This window comes from Drosophila albomicans, chromosome 3, assembly GCF_009650485.2.
Source record: "Drosophila albomicans strain 15112-1751.03 chromosome 3, ASM965048v2, whole genome shotgun sequence".
Taxonomy (NCBI): Eukaryota; Metazoa; Arthropoda; class Insecta; order Diptera; family Drosophilidae; genus Drosophila; species Drosophila albomicans.
The window spans coordinates 38,574,285-38,595,914 of record NC_047629.2 but is presented as its reverse complement, the minus strand read 5'-3'; the positions used below and the strand labels follow the sequence as shown (position 1 = coordinate 38,595,914).

The 21,630-nt window shown below is 38.7% G+C and overlaps 2 protein-coding genes across 2 annotated transcripts; both read right to left on the bottom strand.

The window, feature by feature from the left end:
* Window positions 1–96: 96 nt before the first annotated feature.
* Window positions 97–13,516, bottom strand: LOC117569204 (transient receptor potential cation channel subfamily A member 1). The gene is made up of 18 exons (XM_034250276.2): window positions 13,389–13,516; window positions 11,751–11,979; window positions 10,994–11,152; window positions 9,298–9,483; window positions 8,636–8,792; window positions 8,471–8,561; window positions 8,212–8,407; window positions 7,714–7,821; window positions 6,775–6,963; window positions 5,470–5,698; window positions 4,828–5,408; window positions 3,657–3,971; window positions 3,422–3,532; window positions 2,548–2,768; window positions 1,696–2,173; window positions 1,058–1,220; window positions 719–991; window positions 97–658 (listed from the first exon to the last, which is right to left on the bottom strand). The coding sequence occupies exons 2-18, from the start codon at window positions 11,886–11,888 to the stop codon at window positions 363–365; spliced, it is 3,891 nt and encodes a 1,296-aa protein (XP_034106167.1). The 5' UTR covers window positions 11,889–11,979; window positions 13,389–13,516; the 3' UTR covers window positions 97–362.
* A 1,479-nt stretch (window positions 13,517–14,995) lies between these two features.
* Window positions 14,996–21,595, bottom strand: LOC117571326 (otoferlin). Its single transcript, XM_034253413.2, has 14 exons — window positions 21,395–21,595; window positions 20,980–21,338; window positions 20,800–20,923; window positions 20,342–20,519; window positions 19,836–20,284; window positions 18,546–19,780; window positions 18,187–18,358; window positions 16,929–18,135; window positions 16,742–16,878; window positions 16,053–16,234; window positions 15,822–15,942; window positions 15,431–15,715; window positions 15,277–15,377; window positions 14,996–15,221 (listed from the first exon to the last, which is right to left on the bottom strand). Exons 1-14 carry the CDS (start codon window positions 21,572–21,574, stop codon window positions 15,044–15,046), a joined length of 4,908 nt encoding a protein of 1,635 aa, XP_034109304.1. The 5' UTR covers window positions 21,575–21,595; the 3' UTR covers window positions 14,996–15,043.
* Between the last annotated feature and the right edge of the window lie 35 nt (window positions 21,596–21,630).

Genomic DNA, 21,630 nt, shown 5'->3' with positions numbered 1-21,630 from the left:
TCCATTAATATTTCACATGCATAAATTGACTTTATTCCAATAGTAGACGAAAACATTAAAGTACACAGACAAAGACGAATCATTTCGAATGACATTTAAATATAGATTATTTTATAAATAGAAGGGTTGAATATAATTCCGTTTAACTTGCATAAAATACTCTCAGCTTTAGCCGTTTAAATTCGTTGATTCCATTTCGTAATTCCATGACTTCCAAGTTGCTCTCAGTTTCAGTTAACAGATATCAATACAATACATATAGTTGGGTATACTTTTGACTACTGGGATTGAAAATTGCACTACTCTACGAACTTTGCTTAGATATGATGTGGCATTGATGCCTTGCCCCTTTCCCCTTCTCTTTACATGCCCTTGTTGAAGCTCAAAGCTGCCCGCAATTTATTGCGTATACGCGGTGAGTTCCAACGATTTCCACCTGCCGAACTGAGACCCACAACTGAGCGCAATTCATTGGGCGAGATGCCCTCGTCGACATCATCCGCCTCCGTTTTAATCTCCATCTTCTGGACAATCAGACGCACCAACTGATGCTGCTGCTCCAACATGCGACTAATGTCCCGCAACTTGCGTCGTTGTCGCTCCAGCTCTGCGTTGACCAAATCATCGTTGTTGTCAAAGCCAAAAGCATCCATTGCAGCTGTTTATGGATTAAAGCAGAGTTTAGAGTTAAATTCAAAAACTGATATAGAATACATACAATCATCGGTGAAGGGATTCGAGAACCATTTACGTAGTATGAAATCCAAAAAGCCAAGTTTACACTTCGTATCATTGGGATACTCAATCAGCTCCATTTTGTCCACACGCTGCAGCCACACATGTGGCAACTTCCGCTCCAGCTCTGTGTGCAGCACCACCTGCATGGCCAGTCGCTTCAGCTGGGCATTGCGACGCACTGACTCGATGTCACCAACCGCCAAACCGATGAGCAAGTTCATCAACAGAATGGGCATCAACACCATAAAAACGCCTGAGTAAGAAGAAAGAAAGAAATATTAATTAAATATCTTGAAGAGACTACTCAAGGCAAACTTACTCAGTATCAAGAATGAAGTCATGGGAACCTTGAGCTGCTCACGATAGTAGGTAGTCACATAAGTTCCAACAAAGTCCAGCTCACCCAGCATCATCGAGAAAGTGCGCAGCAGTGACATGGGTATGTTCGAAAAGGACAAATGATTAGGCTGCGAGTCGATGATCTGTAAAGACAGAAAATATAAAATAAGTAATTGAATTTCTTACATAACATGTTATTTGAATATTAGTATCAATAAAAATTCAAATAAAATTTAAATTTATTGATATTTGAAATATAGAAAATGATTCGAAATGAAAAAAAAAATTAAACAAGTAACAAAGCTAAAGGCGAGTGTGCTCGACTGTGAGATGCAGTATTAAATAACGTTAATGTGTCAAATCTGTTAGATTTATAACACAAATTCGTATTACTAAATAAGTTTTAAAATTGTATACAAATAACATGAAAAACTCAATTGAAATGTATTGTATGATCGTTGTCTATTAAATATGTTTAGAATAATAAGAAACTAAGAAAAAACAAATTAATTATCAAATATGGCAGATAATTGCATTATTTTGAGTTGAAAATATGGGTGTTAATTCATCGACATTATACTGTATGTAAAGTAGATTATAAAAGCCTCCTCTACGCACCTTCGAGAGCAGTATGTAGAACGCCAGTCCAAAGGCAATGATCAGTATGGAGAATACCATCAGCACTTTGATGAGCGTCTGCAGAATCTCCAAGAACATCACCACATAGATTCCCACCTGATCGAAGCGTTGCAGAAAGAGCAGCAAGCGGAACCAGGACAAAAAGACAGCGATCGCAGCAGCCGAGTAGTGAACCGTGGTGATCTCGCCACCTGGCTTAAAGGTGGGCGCAACCATGACCAGCGCAGAGATTTGGAGCACCCAAGAGATGATGTTGACTGTCTCAACTAAATAGTGCAGACGCTGCTGATAGATCTGTATGAATTCGCGCACCGAATTGAGCAAAATGTAGACGACAATGACGACAGCACAGAAGAGAATGCAGTTGGTGCGATTGATGTGCTCGACACAAGAGTCGCGACGCAAACGAGCTGCAGCTAGAGGATCCTTTGAAAGGTTCCTGGCCAATTCATCCCAGCTAGGAATGAGAATATATAATAATAGTATTAGAATTTAAGACAAGTATGTTAAGAAGGCTACAGTCGTGTGTGATCGACTGTGAGATACCTGGTATCTATTTTAAATATTTGGTACTATATCAATATACCAAAATTAACCTTTGATATATTTTTAGTATTTTGCAATATATTTATATGTTATATTTTAAAATTAAAACTTCAAATGTACCATATTAATATACTGTAAAATAATAAAAAATATCCCCAAAGGCTCTACTTGGTATTTTGAATAGTACTACATTCAAAATATACAATACAGTGCTAAATATAGCAGACAAACTAATAATACCCTTTTACCCTATGTGCAGCGGGTATAGAAATTTGATCAACTCACCTGCCCTGACAGTATTTGTTGGTGGTTTCATTGCCATTCGAACGCAGCTCAATGTTGTTCATCATCAGCGAGGAATAGATGGTGACAAAGACCAGAAAGATAGAATAGACGAGCAGATTGGCCAGATGAAAGTATTTGCCATACGAGTTCCACTTCATTTGCAGATACTTTTGGCTGAGCGGATGAGCAAGCAACTCAACTCTGCCATGGGTCACCATAGTCTAACGGCATTCAACAGAAAATATGAAGGATATTAGCAGAAAGTATTTAAAGCATGACAAGCACAACAACAATATAATACTAGTAAAAATACCACAACTACTACAAACTACTATAACTAAGTAAAATCTACAGCAGACAACACCAAAAAAGGGACGATCACAAATGCGCAGACTTTTTTGCATTTATTTTTTTGATTTACATTACAATTATCAAAAATGTAACGAGCACGAGAATTGAAATCTTAGCAGTCAGTACTCTGCCCAGTTCCTGAAGAATTTGGCAAAGTTCCGTTACTGCTGCAACTTTAAATAGGGAAACTCACATTCACTACAGACAATGGCGCCGGTCGCCATTTGGGATCGTTAAATTCTTTACGCTTTTCCTCGATTTGCTTGGGTGTCTTTTGATATGGCCCAAATGAATACTTGATCTGGTTGATTAATTGATAGGTTGGATTGCAGTTTTTGGTTATACAATATCAAAATTCAATAGGGGAAAGGCGTGTGTGCATGCATGAAATTGTGTGAAACGTATGAAGCGGACTTAAAAAGCAGAAAAGGGATACTACAAATCGACTCGAGCATTCTAAACTACTTCCATGCGTCTTCATAACATTTTATTTTTTCGTATTTTCTTTTTTTTTTAAGCTTACATTCAGCGCCGGCAATGGAATGGGATTGGATGTCATAATTGGCTCTCCGGTTTTTTCATCGATCTTAGCAAACATAAAGGGGCATTGCAAGAATGCAAATGAGTATCTAATCTGCATATGCGAGAGAGAGTTCAGCATCAGTTCAAGAGTCGTTCTCAATGAGCATGATTTAAATGAGTGATAAGTGTGAAAGATTCTTCAGGTTCAGCTCGATTTGGAGCACGATAAAACTTACGTAGAAACTTTTCGAATCCTTCTTACAATTCGCCTTTGTTATACATTTATCCTGCACCGCCTCAAATACCCGCGGCATCGATGCAATCAGCGCCAGGGTGACACAAGGATGCTTGTCGGATCGCAGTGCCATCACCTCGTTGGCACGCTCCTCATGCGTGACCATAGCCAAAGCTGCCTCTGGATACTTGTAGTAGATGGCATAGTCGATGGCACTCATGTCCAGCACATTGTAGACCAGTTTACAGCCCATGGACATCAGCACAGAAATTGCGTGCGGCTTGTTTTCCATTGTGGCCAAGTGAAGCGCTGTGTTCTGGAAGCGGATGAGTAAAGCATGCAGTAAATTATTGCATTGATTTAATTCGAGCAGATTATGTAAACTAGCTACTGATGTAGTTCTAATACAATTGAATCAATATGTTTACATTGAAATAAAGTACAAATAACATTTCAGAAATCTAATTACTGTACACAATTAAGCAATGAACTTTAATTGCTTACACATTTACATATGAAAACAAAAGAAATTCCATTAAATGTATTTCGGTCGGAGCTTAAATATTAATAAAATAAAATGTTAATAAATAAATTCAAATGTATGGCTAATTTAATTTAATTTTAAGGAGTTCTCTATTTATATATTGTTAACGAGTAGTCAATATCAATTTCAAAAAATTACAATTTATAGCTAACCCTAATTCAATTAAAATTCAATTCAAATCGAACCAGATAATACTATTAAATATCAAGAGAAAATTGTGAATCTTTATTACTGAATGAACCTAATTAACAAGTTGTAATGACTTTCGAATTGAATATTAGTTTGAATATCTTTCTCGCAATTAATGTGATTTGAAACGCAATATTGTAAGTACCTTATCTAATTTTAATGAGATCGGAATTCAATTCAAATTAAATTTAAATTTATACCATAATCTTTATTGTATAATAATTTGATTTTCATTTTCCTAATTAAATAGAATTGGAATGAATAACTTTCTTCTTTAATTTTCATGAGAGTTCTATCTAATTTCGTTGAAAACCTATATTTATTTTAATTAAATAAAAATCAACTATTTTAATGGCAAAGTAGAACGGAGCCTTAGCTTAGTTTTCTTCTTTGTAAACTATATTCGATGTTGTTCCCCTAATTATCACCACAAACTTACCCCATCCTTGTCCACCTGATCGAGCAGATGCGAGTGCACCGAGTGCAGCAACTCAATTGTCTCAGTGTAGCCAGACATGGCAGCCAGCTGCAGCGGATTACGTCCCGAGTGGTCGCGATGCAACAATGCGCCACGATTGAGCAGCAGCTGCACCACACGTGTGTGTCCTTGCTGCGAAGCAATGTGTAGCGGAGTCATCCCAGCGCCATCGCTCTCATTGATAATGAACGAACCCTTCTCAGAGTCGAGTAGCTGTCGCACTGTGTTATATCTGCCATAACGCGCAGCAAAGTGCAATGGACTCTCGTTGTTATTGTTCTTCAGATTAATACAAGCGCCCAGCCGAATGAGATTTTCCAGGGATCGAATGTGGCCATCTCGACTGGCATAATGCAAAGGCGAACATCCCATGTCATCCTTCTCATTCAACAGCAACTGCAGCTGCTGCTGTGTCTGGCAATTCGCCACATGCTCGGCAAAATCAGTTAAGCGACCGCCATTCATGATGACAAAGTGCAGCACATTCCTTGCAGCTGCATCCTTCACATCAATGCTGGCTCCAAGTCGAATCAAAAGATGCACTGAGTAGAGAATAAAATATCAATCATACGCAGTGTTGCCTATTTGGTTGCTGCAATTTACCTGTCTTCCAGCCACTGCGTGAGGCGGCCAATAGCAGTGGGGAACGATGCTCCTTATCCAGCGCATTGATCTCGGCTCCTTCGTTTACCAAATAAGAAACAATATCCGGATGATCAAACATCGAGGCGCAGTGCAAAGGCGTCATCTTCTGCACGTCGGTGCAGCTCAAGCAAATCCGCTTCTCTAGAGGTTGCATCTCGAACATCAACTTAACTATTTCAATGGCACCCTGATAAAAATAATTATAAATAATTAAAAGATATATAGTTTTGATATTATTGCAACTTAAATTGTGAATATATATGTATGTATAGTTTTCATATTATTATAACTTGAACTATAACTCTAAAATAAACTTAGACCCAAGATGCATATTAATAAGTAAAAAGATTTTGGAAAAGCAATTGTTGCATTAGTAAGAAAAATAATATATTGAGAGCCAATGTTCTAAATCTATTTGACATTCATCTTTATTTTAGAAGCACAAAACTTTACTATGAAAAATGTTGTTAATAATTACTATCAATATTGTTTATCTTTTTAATAATTAATGTTTCACTTTAAAGAAACCGACAGCAGTTGAAGGAAAGATGAGGATATTGCAAAATATTATCAAAAATAATTGGCGTATATTAAGCTAAAATATGAAAGTGAAATGGCAAAAATATGCAATAATGAAATATATGGGAAAAAGAGGGAAATATGATGACAATATAACGATGCCAAGGCTGCAATTTGAGGTTACAAAATGAAATCGAAATTAAAACGCAAGTAGCTGCAGTTTAATTAAAATTTATGATATTCATAAATGAAACAAACTTCCGGAATATTTATGGTAACTTCTTCACATGGGGTCGTCACATGTTTTTAATTAACATTCTTAAAGAATGTAAAGCAGTATACCATTCAATTTATCTTCACATGCAAACCACTTAAAAAGTGTTTTCTATTAATTTCAAAAATATATATTTCCAATAGTATTTGTTTTTTCCTCTCAACACTCACTGACTGCTCTCAAACGCGCTATTTGTCTAACAATTTGCGTACGCATTGCTCTGCCATCAGCAACGACTTCCTTAAGAAAGTCACGTTCGTCTAGCACGAATTTGCATAAGAATTTGTCAAATTAAAGTCACAAAAGTATTTACACCTAAACAAGCGAGAGAAAGCGAGAGAGAGTGCGAGAAGCAAGTGGCAACAGAACGACACTCTGGTTAACTATGAGTTGTGGGCCAAACAAAGTTGCCACAAGTGTCAGGTAACCAAGGCGAGGCCACAAACGATGTCAGAGCACCTGTTACTCACCTGAGCGCACGCCAAGTGAACTGGCGTCGAGAGATCATGTTGCTGTGTTGATATTTTAGCGCCAGATTTGAGGCAGAGCTCCACAGCCTTAATGTCGCCACCATGCACCGCCGAGTGCAGTGGCACGTTACCCTCCGAGTCGTAGAACGATATCATTTCCTCACGAGTGCAACCGCGTTGCTCGCCCCACTGTAAAGAGAAGGTTTGAATTTTATTTTAGCTTACACAGTTTGAAATATTATGAAATAGTAAATACAAATGGGAAAAAAGTTTATCATCATCATCAAATAAATACAATAATTGAGAAGAATTAAGATTTAGTTTATTGAGCGAAGTCATTGACCGACCTAAAAAGTTGATCCTTCCTTTCAACTCTATATTTATGATATAAATAGAATATAAATACAATAATTAAGAAGAATTAAAATTTCGTTTGCTAAGCAAAGTCATTGACCGACCTAAAATGTTGATCCTTTCTTGAATTTGTCTCATTATGCTTAAAACTTAACTGATTAAAAGAGAAATCGAGGAGAAGTTGCGGACAAATGGAGGGAAATCGATAATGGAACAAATAAACCCGCCGAAATTGATACTTTTTAAAGCAGGCACGCAACACTGCGTATACGTAATTTTCAATAAAAGCAGTAAAACGGGAAAACGCAATGCATTAAAAGGTCAGCTCGCAACGAGGGAGAAAGCGAGCATGACTGACTGGGAAAGTGGGCAGCACTGCAATACGATAAAAGTAAAGTATGTAGATAAAGCGCTTGGGGACTTTTGATGGGCGAGCAAACCACTTAAGGCGCTTGACATCAGATCAAAGTAAAGTTGACCGCTGGACAGCTGTGTAGAGTTGTTACTGGCATGCAAAGCATAATATGGGACTACTACAACGAATAATAATATATATACATACTATATTGAGTACTTGTGACTTGCCTGGAAAAAGACCTCCATTGTCTTGGAGCTGGCGTTTTTAGCCGCCTCGTGTATGGGATAATAACCATTGTTGCAAGGTCTACGGGGGCATGCATCGAACTCGGTAATCTGCAAGAGTTGACACAGAGAACATAGAGAGACATAGATACATTACATCACTTGTAAGTGGCAACTTCAATACGCACGTACATACAAAACAGAGATACGATACAACAAACTTACAGAGGAATGCGAGTAGCACTTGAGGAAAAAATATGTAGCATACTTTTGTGCGCATGCAAATTTGCAGTTGAATGAGCATTGTACAAACCTTTCTCGTTCATGATAAATTATTTAGAGTAGCTATGTAAGCGTGTGAGTGTGTGAGAGAGAGTGTGTGCATGTGTGTGTTTGGGAATTTGATTAATGGCCAATTTTAGTGAGAGAGCGAAAGAACGCATCTACAAGTAAAACAATTATATGTACAAAAAAAAGGCTGTAAGGACTCACACCACTTACCAGGATACGAGCACACTCCTCGTGATCATAGATGGCTGCCAAGTGGAGAGCAGTGCGTCCATGCTCGCCACCCTGCTGTATGTCGATAACACTCCGATACTGACCCATCACACGCAACGACTTCACTTTGTTCAACTCCGTCGCCAGATGCACTGGGGCTTGTTTCTTTTCATTCAGCACGCCGGTGTCCACAGGACTGCAGAGTGAAAGGGAAATACTGCAAAAAAGAGCTTAATGAGACAAGGCAGCTGGCACTTACATGGAGAGCAAATAGTCCAATGCTTCGTAGGCGTCGCATTCAACAGCAATGTGAAGTGGTGTATTGCCCGCATTGTCCTTGGCATTGAAGTCTGCGAAATGGAATTAATGTTGCAGTTGCAGTTGTAGTTGCAGCTGTTGTTAATCATTTTATATGTTAACTCACCTCCTCGCTGATCGCAGATGTAGCGCAATATGTTGACACGATTTCTGGCCGCCGCCTGATGCGCTGCAGTGCGTCCTTTCCCATCCTTCAGCGTTATTCGCGTCGTATCCGCGATGTAGAGACGCTTAAAATCATCCAAGTTGCCCGACTCGGCTGCCTGCAAATGCCAAGAACGTATAGATTTAAAATCCAAAGTGCTAATCAAACTGTTGAAACTAAAAGATAAACATTGCCAGCAGCGAATACGGCTTCAAGCTAAAAACTTTCTTCAACTTTTAATACGCGCCTCACTCAACTTGAAGAAACGACAAACTGGGATACAAGGTGGCACTCTAGTTTAATCAAAATTCTCCAGTAAATTGAACAATGAGTGCGACAACGGTTACATTCATTCATTCATTCATTTAGTTCCGCCTGCCAACAAGCGTAGACAAAGACAAGTCAGCTATGGGAACAGCTCTCTTAATGAAAATGTCTCTTGACGTGTTTTTTTTTTTTTGCTGTTTTTCCATGCTTTGTCTTGGCCATGGCCTCTTGCAAAATATTGTTGCGCTCTTTTCGACTAGCAACAACAAACCAAATGTACAGCAACTAAATCAGTTTGTCAGTCTCGAGTTGCATGTTGACAAAGTTACTTGGAATTTACTTGGCCAAGCGTTTACCTGCATAAATTCGTCGACGTGTATCTTGGGCGCTGAAGACATCCGCAAGATGCGCGCCCATTTGTTGGACAGATTCAGTGGCCCCATAGATGTCAGCTCAGTGCCGCGCACCCAACCGTTAATCAGAAACCGCAAGGAGCTGATGACTACCTCCCTTTTGGGTGCCTCCGTGTCGCTCGTCATGCTCTCAGGTACCAATTATTACATTTCATTCACTTTCTTTTATGACTCTCTAAGTAAATTAAATTCATGTTTGCTCAGCTACTTTGTTTCGTTTAGTTTGCAGGTACTTCTCTAAAATGGATAATTTAACGAATAAGCTCTTTGCTTGGATAATGCAACTTCAAAGTATTTCAAAATTAAGTTACTACTCTAAAATATATAATTTAAAGAGTTGTCTTTTTTCTTAGCTACTACAAGTTTAATGTATTTTAAAATGACAAGACTTCTCTAAAAGACAATTTTGTAAACATTCCCTTTTCTTGTCTAATACAACTTTAAAATAATTGAAAATCACTGTACTTCTTAAAAACATACAACTTTTGTCTACTTCATCTTTAAATTATTTGAAAACCATATATCCTTATGTATCCTTTAAAATTACGATTTAACAAATAGTTCATTATTTTGTCTACAACAACTCTTAATTATTTTCAAACCGCAAAAATGCGTTGGCTCACTTAAATCTTATTTTGGAGCATACGTTGAAAGTATCTTGTTTTATCGAATATTTTAAATTTATATAATTTGATTCTATAGAGCTTTTGTGAAGCACTAGAAATAGTTTGATAGATAGAAATGCTTTTGAAATTCTGATGCGTAAAATTTCTTCTTATTACGAGTGAAAAACATTGATGGTTATGAAATATATATTGAATGGTTGTAAATATTAAATACAATATTGTAAAAATCTTTATATGAGTCTTTATAATTTTTTAAACTTTTTTAAGCTGAACTTTCTTTACTAAAATATTATATACTTGTACAATGTTATATGTTTACGTCTATTTAATTTCTTTGCCATAAATTGAAAATGCAATTTAAAAACAGAATTGATTTCATTCCTTCCAACTACAAATTCAATTTCTCAATGCCTTAGGCGCTTCTTCCGTTTCCTCTTTGTATTTTTATAATTTTTTTTTGTTACTTTCTCAATCACTTTGATTCAATTATTAATTGCAATTCATCGTGTTTCACACTGTTAACTTGTCTTCACATTTAAACAATTGTCTGGCGCTTATCCGTTTGCCATCTTTATCTGTCGTTATGCCGCACAAGAGAAGTTTCGACGAACTGAAATCTCGGTGCGAGCTGTCGTTGCTTTTATATCCTGTGCGTGAACCGAACGCCATTTTGCCATCGGCAAGGATTTACTGGCAACGCGTGGTGAGTTTCATTCAATTCGCGAGTCAATTTTCATTTTGTTTCAATTTGAGGCAATGTGCGTGTTTTGTGTGTTGTTGTCTGTTGCATGTTCGACTTGTTGCGTTTGTTGTGCTGACAGCAGAACTTGTTGCGTTGCGTGTGATGTTATCTTTTAGCGATTTCACGTTATCCACTTTTATGTAAGCACCGATTATGTTATACCAAAAGCAAGCAAAGATTGTGCTTTATATTTCCCCATATTGCCATTGGGGGATTATCGGTCAGACAGAGCTTTATCACTTAACGAGCCGAGTTTAAATGTCAAGCTTACCCTTAGTATCCTGAAAGGACTGTCACGCAATAGGCAAACCTGCTCAGCAGCTGGCTCCGCTGGCAGAATGGCCTCCAATGGAGTATCCATATCGTCACCGCCAATTTCCACACGCTTGGGACCTGCGCTGCGTTCGATAATCATCGAGAATATCCAATACTAGAAAAAGTGAGTTGATTAAATAGAAAACGAGTAAGAAAATTACAGTCAAGTGTGCTTGACTGTGAGATGTTCGTTCTCCGTTCTCAACGATAGCAAAACAGTGCGGTATTTTCATATAATTATACACACTAAATATGCCAAAAAAAAAACTGAAATATACTGAAATTTATATTTGGTAAATGGCAATACTATGAGGATTACTACTACGAAATTATCATTTTAATATACCAAAATAATATACCATAAAATACTGAAATATACTGAAAATGTATATTTAGTATATTGTATTAGTATACATGTATATTAAACAAATCCTGAATTATACCGAAATGTATATTTGGTATACTGATATACTATTACTACTGTATAATCATTTAAATCAGAATATACTGAAGTGTATATTTGGTATATTAATACACTACTACTATTACTATTACGGTATTATTGTTTAAATATACCAAAAAAATACTAAAATTATAACGAAATGTATATTTGATACATTGATATACCAAGTAGTCATACGTATTCATACGGATGGACAGACAGGCAAACCCTGCGAATAGCGTGTATAAAAAGAGTTGGCTTTATAACTGACCTTGCTGTTGCGTTGACTGGTGCTGGAGCTGCTGTTACTTCGTGTCTTGGGCAGCAACTTGGGCTGTGCTTCCATCAGATCTGGTGGCGACAGAGCCGAGCATTGGGCATTGTACACACTGTTGAAGAGCTTGGGCATGCTGAGGTCACTTTCTGTGGAATCCGCTTGATCCGCTGTGCGATCCAAGCCAATAACTGCTGATGAAATGGTAAAGGGCCGCGAATTGCGACTGGCAAATGGCGTCAATATTTATTAGAGAGACAGTTATTTCACAATGCTCGTAATCCGGTGCACAATTATCAGTCGCAATCAGTTGACTAATTAGTTATTGATTGGCCTAAACGTTACCATTCTCCTCCCTTCGACTTCGTTTGCCTTTTTCGCTACGCTATTTAGATAACTCGTCGTCACATGATACAGTGATAATGCTCAGTCTCCCCTTCCTTGGAACTAACTAGACAAACAACACACATCGTGTGACGCGTCGAGTCGCGTCGCGTCCCGTTTGGGGCAACTGTACCATGACACTCGATATGTGGAACAATGAATAACACTGCCAATTTTTTTTCCGAGCCGTTTAAGCACTCTAGTATTATGTGAGCTTATTCGTTTATTCGTCACAGAGTCAACGTTCGTTATTCGTCATTTTTATGAGTATTATGGGCCGCCTCCCAAAGGACTTGAAGTGTAACGAAACCGCATTAAGCGACAATGGCTAATTAAAGAGTTGTTTATTTTTGGCAGACACTGTCAACTGTTTTGAACTCTTGAACCCATTTGCATAATACGCGACACACCCACTCGCAACAAGTGCTGAATGTTTCCCTTCTCTGCACCTGAATTCTTCCAGCTTCATTTTTCGGCAGGACAAAAGTAAACCGACAGCGTCAAAGACTCAAGAACAACTAATTCTAGTTTTCGAGAAACTATAACTACTTTTGATTTATTGGACTTGCTCGATAATTACATTCAAACGATCTCTATCAGCATCGCGATTAGAATCCAAGTGGAATTGCATGTTTTGTAATCAAGGACTCATTTGGCTAATGAAAATATGAGAATGTCCTGTGGCAAAAAATCGAAGTGTGCTGCCTATTGCAAATGCTATCTACTCTGATTAGTCAATTGGCTTATCGAGTGAGTGATGAGTCGATGAAATTTGAGTCGGGATTCCTATTCAATTAGTCAAAGTGGGCCTCAAATGGCAAACAAACCAGCACGCTATTTTCTGCTGGAATATCAATAATTCAGCAATAACAGACACAAATTATAGACAAGCCAATTATTTAATAGTCTAGCAACTTAGCGCACTTTTCTTATGGAATTGAATTGCACTAAAAAAACGGGGACTTAAAGTAGAATATATAATTTAAAAAATAACGATTATAAAGGATAAATAAAAAAGTACTCGTTGAAATACTTTTCATAAATAATTTAATATCATTAAATAAAACTGACGCCCAAAATGGAATATATCATCTTCAAAAATAAATTGTGTAAAGTTACAAAAATTTAAATTAGGTTGTATTAATAATTAAAAAAAAATAAATTAAAATAAAACTCTGAAAGCTATCAGCACTCAGTACTATATATTTGCCATAATATTCCATTGTACCATATGTGTGGTAAATTATTTACCTGTTGTGTTTTCAGGCGCAAAATTTCGGTTTCAAATATTCTCTCAGCAACCTTTGCCTCAATAGCAAATAACAAACTTTAAAAATGTATTTGCCAGTTTTTAGTCCGCGAATAATTCACATTTTTTTATTTAATCCCTAAAAGACAAATTATTAATAAAAAATATTAAATGAAAATAGCAAAATATAATTAAGCTAAATTCAGTAACTTGTATTTTTCAGATTTTCACATTATATCGAACATTTTTAGCCATAAATCACATTTTTCTTTAAAACACATTCACTTTAGATTTTAAACAAAACTAAATAAAATTTTTGTTTCAGCATTATTAAACCAAGATAGACAATAACTTTTTGGAATTAGCAATTAAATATTTTTAAGCAAAGACCCGCAGAAAGTATGCCATATGTTTCGATTCCAGCACGAAAACAAAAAGGAAACGCAATGAGCTGAACTGAACTGAACTGAGCTGAACTGGAGTGATGAGGTTGATGTTGATGTTAGCAGGAAGAAGCACTCGAGGAAGCACTACAACATCCCTTTAATAGTTATTTGGAGGTGCGAAAATTGTGTATTTTATTGACAGCTCGTCTTCCGTCCGCTCGTTAATCACACGACACTTTAATTATAAAACATAATTAACTGCTTTTCACTGCAGTTACACAAACTAGTTAATAAATGTTATATTTTTGTGATAATTTCTTATTTTTTTTCCTTTTTGTTTTTTGTACCGACAGCTTCGCTGGCTGGACTCGAACTGAACTCTCTAGCCTGTTGACTAGCGGCTGTAATATGAGTTCAGTTGGCACTTGAACTGGGAGTGCGAATACGAAAGCTAGACTAGTTAGTTAGTTGGCGACTGATAAGCACGTTGTTGTTGGCAGCCTTTCGTCAGCCTTTTGTCACCCGGTTAACTCAATTGTGGGGCTCGTCGTCTGGCCTCGGACAACTCGATGCTTCTCTCTCGACGCTTCCATGGGGCGTCGTGCGCCGTCAATGAGACACATTTGCTATTGTAATTAAACAGTTAACACATAGTACACATATGTGTCTGTAAATGTATATCGTCCGGACCTCCATGAAATTACTGTGCTGTGTTTGCTGGTGGTGAAATATTCAAACAACAGCCAAAAGGAATTCAGAATTGTTTTGCAAATTCGCCTTCATCAATGAAGTAATTGCTATTGAAATAGGGTATATAAAATACTACTCTATCTTAACTGAACTCTGGTCTATGCTTGAGTTTATTGCGTTCATTCATTACGCAGCTACCTTTGGGGAATAGGTTGTAAATTTAATGTGACAAATTCCGGAAATAGTTTGTCTCCCGTGAGTTCAAAACACTTTTATAAATGACGCACTTCAAATAAATGATTTGTGATAAAACAACAACAAAGTTAAAGCATTACGAAATATTCAAAAAATCAGAATTTCTATCCTTAGTAACTATTTTTTATAACTATTTTAAAACTTCTATTAATAAATAATTTATTTAAAATAAAGAAAGCATGTACAAATAGTCGGTGCAACAATCTTTATAAAAAACACTTATCATCCGCATTAGTAATTGTATTTAAGTAATCAACAAATGCCGCGTAGATCCTTGTGATATGGAATAAGAAAATTAATTAATCGAAAGCGATGAAGAAAAAAAATCACTCCAGCGGTATAGACATCAGACGATTCGGTAGATTGGAAAAGAAAATAACCAAACCCAAGCCAAGCAGAACCATGAAGACGAATATGAAAACATATTTTCTTATTTGCGGCCAAAATATCAAGTGTAGTGACTTGAATGGATGTGTCCAAGGGTTGAAGGAACTCTCCGGACGACTAGAACAGACAGAAATCAAGATTATCTTAAGGTAAACAAATTCTGAAAGTATACCTAGGACGCTCTAGCGCCATGGGAGGATCATGACCAACGCCAGCAGGTGAATTTGAGGCCTCTGTCTCCGTGCAAATGTCAATCTGCAACTCCATTTTGCCCTGCAATAGAGTCCAAGAATAAGTCAAGTTTATCTGTATAACTTATAGCTTACCCCATGTGTAGTTGGTATGCCAGCTCGTCCTGGACATCCTTGTAATGGGAACCATCCCTTGACGGATTTGCGCGTAAAAAGATTAAGACGTTTCCTTTTACTAGAAAATAACTGGCATTGCTTGTGTGTATAATAAGGTTCTGGCAGATTCGATAGATTGAGCTCCAAGGCACCCAGATACTCGTCTCGCGTGATGAAATCCTTGTCCCAGACCTGCAAATAGACAATGGGCGGTGTCTTGATTTCGATCTCCTCAAACAGTCCGCCTTTGCGCCGTATAACCATCTAAAGTTTAATGAGCAAACTCATTAATTAATATACGCATTTCGCGTATTGTATTGCAATTAGAGAAGGACTAAGGGTAAGGTTAAGGTTGGGTTGGCTAACCTACCATGTCCTCATTGGGCGAATACTTGAGGGTAAATACCATGCGCCAATTAAAAACCGCTTCGCCGCCGAACGAACGAAAATGTATATCGGTCGTTTGACGCTTGTTCACATTCTGGCACCAGCTGTGAGAGGGCACAGAAAATGTTCATAATTGCATATCATTTACAGTTTGCTGGCTGAGGTCAGTTATCTGCTCTCCGCCCAGTTACGTTCCCTTTAATTCTAACCTTACCCGGTCACATAGATGTCGCTCATTAGTTTGCCAAATATATTCCTATCGCCAAAGGGAATGCTGTTTAGATTCATGACCACAATGCGCACCTCGTAGGTAATTGGCGCTGTTGGCGTTATGTCGATATGCGTTGGAATGAACATGCTCACCTTGAACAGCTCTATCCACATTTGGATTTTGCCCTGGAAAAGGAGAAAATATTTAAAACACCTGTTGAAAACATTGTAGTAATATTTAGAAGTTTAGCTAAAAGTTCGAAGAGTAGTTGAAAACCTTAAAAGAACCGAGAGCCTTAAACCAGCTGACAGCTTTACAAGCTAGTAGAGCTTGTAACAAGGGGAGCGCTATACAAGCCAATATAGCTGAAAGCATCTGAATGTATTAAAAGAATTATGAGCTTTATTTGTCTGTCTGTCCGTCCGCTTCTTTCTAGGCTGACTTCTCTCTCAATTTTAAAGTTAGCTAGTCAAAATTTGATAGAGATGCACCTCGTAGATAAATACAGCACTTATAATCATATCAACCAGATGGAAGCACTAGTAAGTTGCTAATAAATGCCCTAAAGGTTTCGTGGTATGCTAACTTAACTTATTCGATGTTCTTTCCCCATACTTGTTTTTCCTCAAAGTATTATAATACTTTTGAGCTTTTACTTCCTATATATTCCAAATAAATCTAGCTAATCGCACCTGTTCCACTCCTGGATAGTCATCGTGATACAGTGAACGCGTCTCCACATGCTCTGGCACCAGCTTGTAGCCAAATGAAGGCAGCTTGTCTAGATTCCTGAGCACCGTCAGACTCAAACGTTCATGTAGATCCTCAGCTGCTAAGGAAGTCAATTACAATCACAAGTTAACCTAATCAAATACCTACACTTTGCTATAATTGTCTCATCTCCAAAGAGCATCCCATCCACTTCGATGACATTTCCATAGAAGTAAGGTGGCTGAATTCCAACCTGCTGACAGAGATTCTCGAGTATCTCCGAAGGCATATAGATGTCATGCCACTGATTGTAGCCCACTTGGGAGTACTCTTTGGGTATGCCCACCATCGCATGATGTTTACTATGCCAACGATCCTCCAGATCGATGTGTGTGGCACCAATCAAATCATCCTTGCGCTTGTCATGATCATAGAGCACAAGTTCGAGTATGGGATCAGCTGGCAATGAGGCATCTAGTTCAAAGAAACGTCCGAAGATGGGATTACTTTGATTGGGCACATAATGCGCACGATCCGAGACCATTTTGCCACCCAACGACAGTTTTACATAACAATCCGACTCGGAGCTCCAATCTCTCGGACGTATTTGCAAACCCTGCACCACATAGACACGCACAGTTAGATGCACCGTCTCTGTGATGGTCTTGATCATGGTCTGGTGATGTGGACTCATGGCAGCAGCCAAGGGACGCAACATATCCCCGCCTCCAGCATCACAAGGCGGAGCCGCACATTGACATGGCGTCAACTTGATTTGCAGCTTCAGTGTGGCATAAATATCCTCCTTAGGCGGACCATACTTCTTGAACTTGACGCCATGTACTAGGGGCACGGGCACAGCCCAATCCTGCAGGAAACCAAACTGCGGCTGCTGCTCCAACTCATTGGGATAAATGACTAAACTGTGTTTGCACAAATGCGTGCGATCGTGCAGATCATCGTGTACCGAATTGTAGAATTTTGTCCACCAAGTGAAGCGTTTGTCCTCGTGCAGATCACTGGACTCAGCGTATTCATCATACTTTAGCGCCAATTTGTTGGCAACGGTTGCCGCATTAAGTCCCAATGCAATCTTGATACGCCTCCAGCAGCTATTACTTTTAGTCACTCGTTCGTCTTCCATCTCCTCCAGCGCTGTCTCTTCATCGTAGTCCATCGTTATTATGGAAGAGTGATCGTGGCTATCGTCACTATATTCCGGTAACTTGACGCACTTTGTACTCTTCTCCTTCTGCAGAAAGCTAGTGGAACTTGGCACCAAAGCAGCGCCCAGCGTGGACTCCTTATTGAAGGCACTTACTACCACATCGGTGGCTACCATCGCGGGCCAATACTCTTGCTGATCGGGCAGACTCTGCAAAGGCATTATATGAATATATTCACCTTAAGAACTTCACTTACTTACCACTACACCAGAGGCATAGGCCACCAGAAAGTTGATGCTATTGCGCACTCGGGAAGTGGAGAGTCCGCTGGAGAGCACCAGATCAGCCATCATAATCTTAGCTCGTCGTTTGCCCACCGAGCTCAACATGCTCTTGGTGTAATTGCGCAGTCCTACAAAGATAACTTCCAAACTGGTAGGAAAAGGATATAAGTGAGTTTGATAGTTGATAGTGATAGCAAGGGCAGTTACAATATATTTACAGATATTCAGAATATTCAAGACGGGCATGACAAATGGTATTAAATACTAGATTGATGGACAGACAGATAGATAGATAGATAGATAGATAGATAGAGGATATATGTATGTGTACTCACACATAATTCAACATGTTCGGTCTTATATCCAAAGGAATACCCATTTTTAATTCCGCCTGCTTCTCAACCTTATACACATCAGTCTCTCCAACAAGTTCAGTAAACTCCGCGGACATAAGCACCTCAGCCAGGACGATGCCATCCCTGGCAACTGGCACCCATTTCAAAGGAGGCGGCGAGATCGATTTCAACTTCTGCAGCTTGGTCAAAGCACTTCGCTGCCAACACTTGCCACCATCTCCCCAACCGGACTCGTTTTCGATTTCCCCACTAATCACGCTGACCGCAGTTTGTCCACTGCCCGATAATTCTGATTCGTTGCTATAGAACTCTATGGAAATGAGAGGTGGATTCTGCAGATACCAACTGATACTGCCCGGCAAAGCGAGCACCTTGAAGCTAATCACAGCATTCCAGATGGGAGAAAGCGTAGCCGGAGCTGTTTGTGTCTCGGCGGCCTGCTCGGCAAAGTAAACCGAGACATGACCATCAGAAAGCGGCTTGTGCTCAGCGCCAGGACGCACCTTTGCCTGATGCACATAAACCTGACAGCTGATGAAGGTTTGCACGACATTCGGCTGCCAGATCATAAAGTCATCCGAAGACCAATCCCCAGCAATGCATGAGAGGAACTCTCGACGCTCTCGATCGAGTACAATGGAAATACAACCGAGAATAACGCCAACGTTGCAACCACAGTTGCCACAACTATGTGTGCAACCGAGGCTCTTAAAGACAAAGCTTTTGGCTTTCCAGCATTGATTGGTTGACTGATACTTTTGCAGTTTCTGTATAAACAGAAAGTGTTTGGCATTGAGGCGACAAGTTCCCAGCATCTTGCCACCTGCACTCAAGGTGAGCAACAACTCGGGCCAATCATCCTGCACACGAAGTGAATTGGCCAGCGAAGTAATCTCGCCAATCAGACGCTGCACCTCATTGACAATGTCCACAATGATGGCATCTAAATGCTCCTGAAAACTGAACTTCAATTTCTGGCGGAGCGCACGCAATTGATGCGCCAACTTGACGAAGAAATCCTGCAGAAAGTGCTGACGATTCTTGTCCCAGTTGGTAGCATCCTCACCCAAATCATGGCTGAACTGACTCTTGGCAAGACCTTCTTTTAACTTGCTGATGATGCTGTGCAGCAAGAACTTGAGGCACTTGGATTGATTGCTCACCTCATTGGGATACTTGAGCTGATAAATGCGAAAGACGTCCAGCTCAGACCGCTGAAATATTTCAGAATTTAATATCAATCGGGAAAATATAAGGAACTTCCCTTACCATAAAGTTAATAATGTCAATGATTAGGAAATCGCTGACAAACTTCAATCGATTATCCGGCAATCGTAGCTTAAACAAACAGGACCGAAAAGGCGAGTCCTGGCGAAAGCATTTGGTTTGCATTGCGGTACGAAATTTTCCTGGTGGGGTCTTCAATGTTCCCACAAGATCATTGGAGGACTTCTCCGCCAGCTTCACCACAAACTTGTACGAGTTGGAGGTGGTGTGAATGTTGTTGCCCAGCAAAGGAAGAAACTCCACAAAGAAATTCTCATCCGTCGTGTTGCGAGTGTCGGTGAAACTGTCAATTGTCTTGGTAATCAGCACATGGGAAGGACGATCCTCGCTCAGCATATGGGAATCCAATTCCATGAGGATGCGACCCACATAGTTCAAAGGATTCACAGGATCGTAAAGATGCAAATATGTGGGACCCAACGAAGGTGTGTCTTAAAAAATTATATTCAAATTGGAGAGATATATGTTTAATGGGATTAAAAACTCACCATGGAAAGCAATTTCCTCAATGGAAATTTCGTATTCAGCGACACATTTCCACTGCAGATGCTCGTGTAGGAAAATGAGTATTAGGAAACGTTGAGCCAAAGAGGGATAAACCCAGGCAAAGGTAAACTCCAGATTCCATTCAGGCGTCATAGTGTTTTTGGCCACTTGAGTTTTAGCCTAGCAAAGTGGAGATTTTAATTTAAATAAATTAGCAACACATAAAGAAAATAAGTTTTACAGACTCTGGATTTTTAAAATATAATTTTAACTCTCTTAACATAAAAAGTTACAAACCTATTTAGGGTTATTAAAAATAAAATATGGATAGCAAATATTTGAAATACGTTATTTTTCAATGTCTGTTCAAAATTGTATAAGAACTTGTTTAACTAATTGCAATCGAAATTAGTATTGCTGTAAATTAACTCTAATTTTTCCGTACAACTTCAATAGTTACCTTAAAACCCGCGAAGGACACTTGTAACATGTAATTGCTCTTCTTTATGAATATCCCTTTATATAATCGAAGAAAGAAGCGAATGTTGCTCTGTGTGTACGATTCCACATCATGCAGCAGATTGCTGTGAAGCTTAATTAAGAAAGTCTTCAAAGCCATCTTAAATTGTGCTTATCCTACCTTTTGATATCATCAAAATTCTGTGTGGTTATGTACTTGTTTATGTTCTCTGGCCCGATATCATCTTGGGTTATGCCAGTCTTCACTGTACTGTGCTGAGATATGATGGCCAAATCGATTTGCAAATGCGCGTTAGTTTCTTTGACATCTTCGCCCGGCGGTTCTTCGCTAATAGGAGCTTCCAGTTTTCCCCATTTCTTGAAATAACTATGACTGGGCTGACTCCAGACGCTGTGCAAGTCAATGAGCAGCTCACCCAAAGTAACATTCTTTTTATAGAGCAAATATTTCTTTAACTCAAAGAGTACAGTCAGACGTAATAGTTCAGTAAGCGTACAGTGAAACTCAAATACAAAGTACTGAGTAATGAAATTAATATTGAACCCATTTACAATTAATTTGTAGCAAAACTTACCTCATTAAAGAAGGGATTTTCTGAATTCGAATGCGTCTTTGTGTTTTTGCTTATTTTATCCAAACTTATTTTTACATACAGGTCACCTGTGTAGACACCTGTATTTGCTGCCTTATGCACCGTAATGCATATCAGAAACTCTTGCGGTGCACCAGCAAAGCAATCTTCCATTAAATTCATGTTGATCACCTTTTACCTCACCTTTTTATACTGACAGAAAAAGCGTTTGAATATTT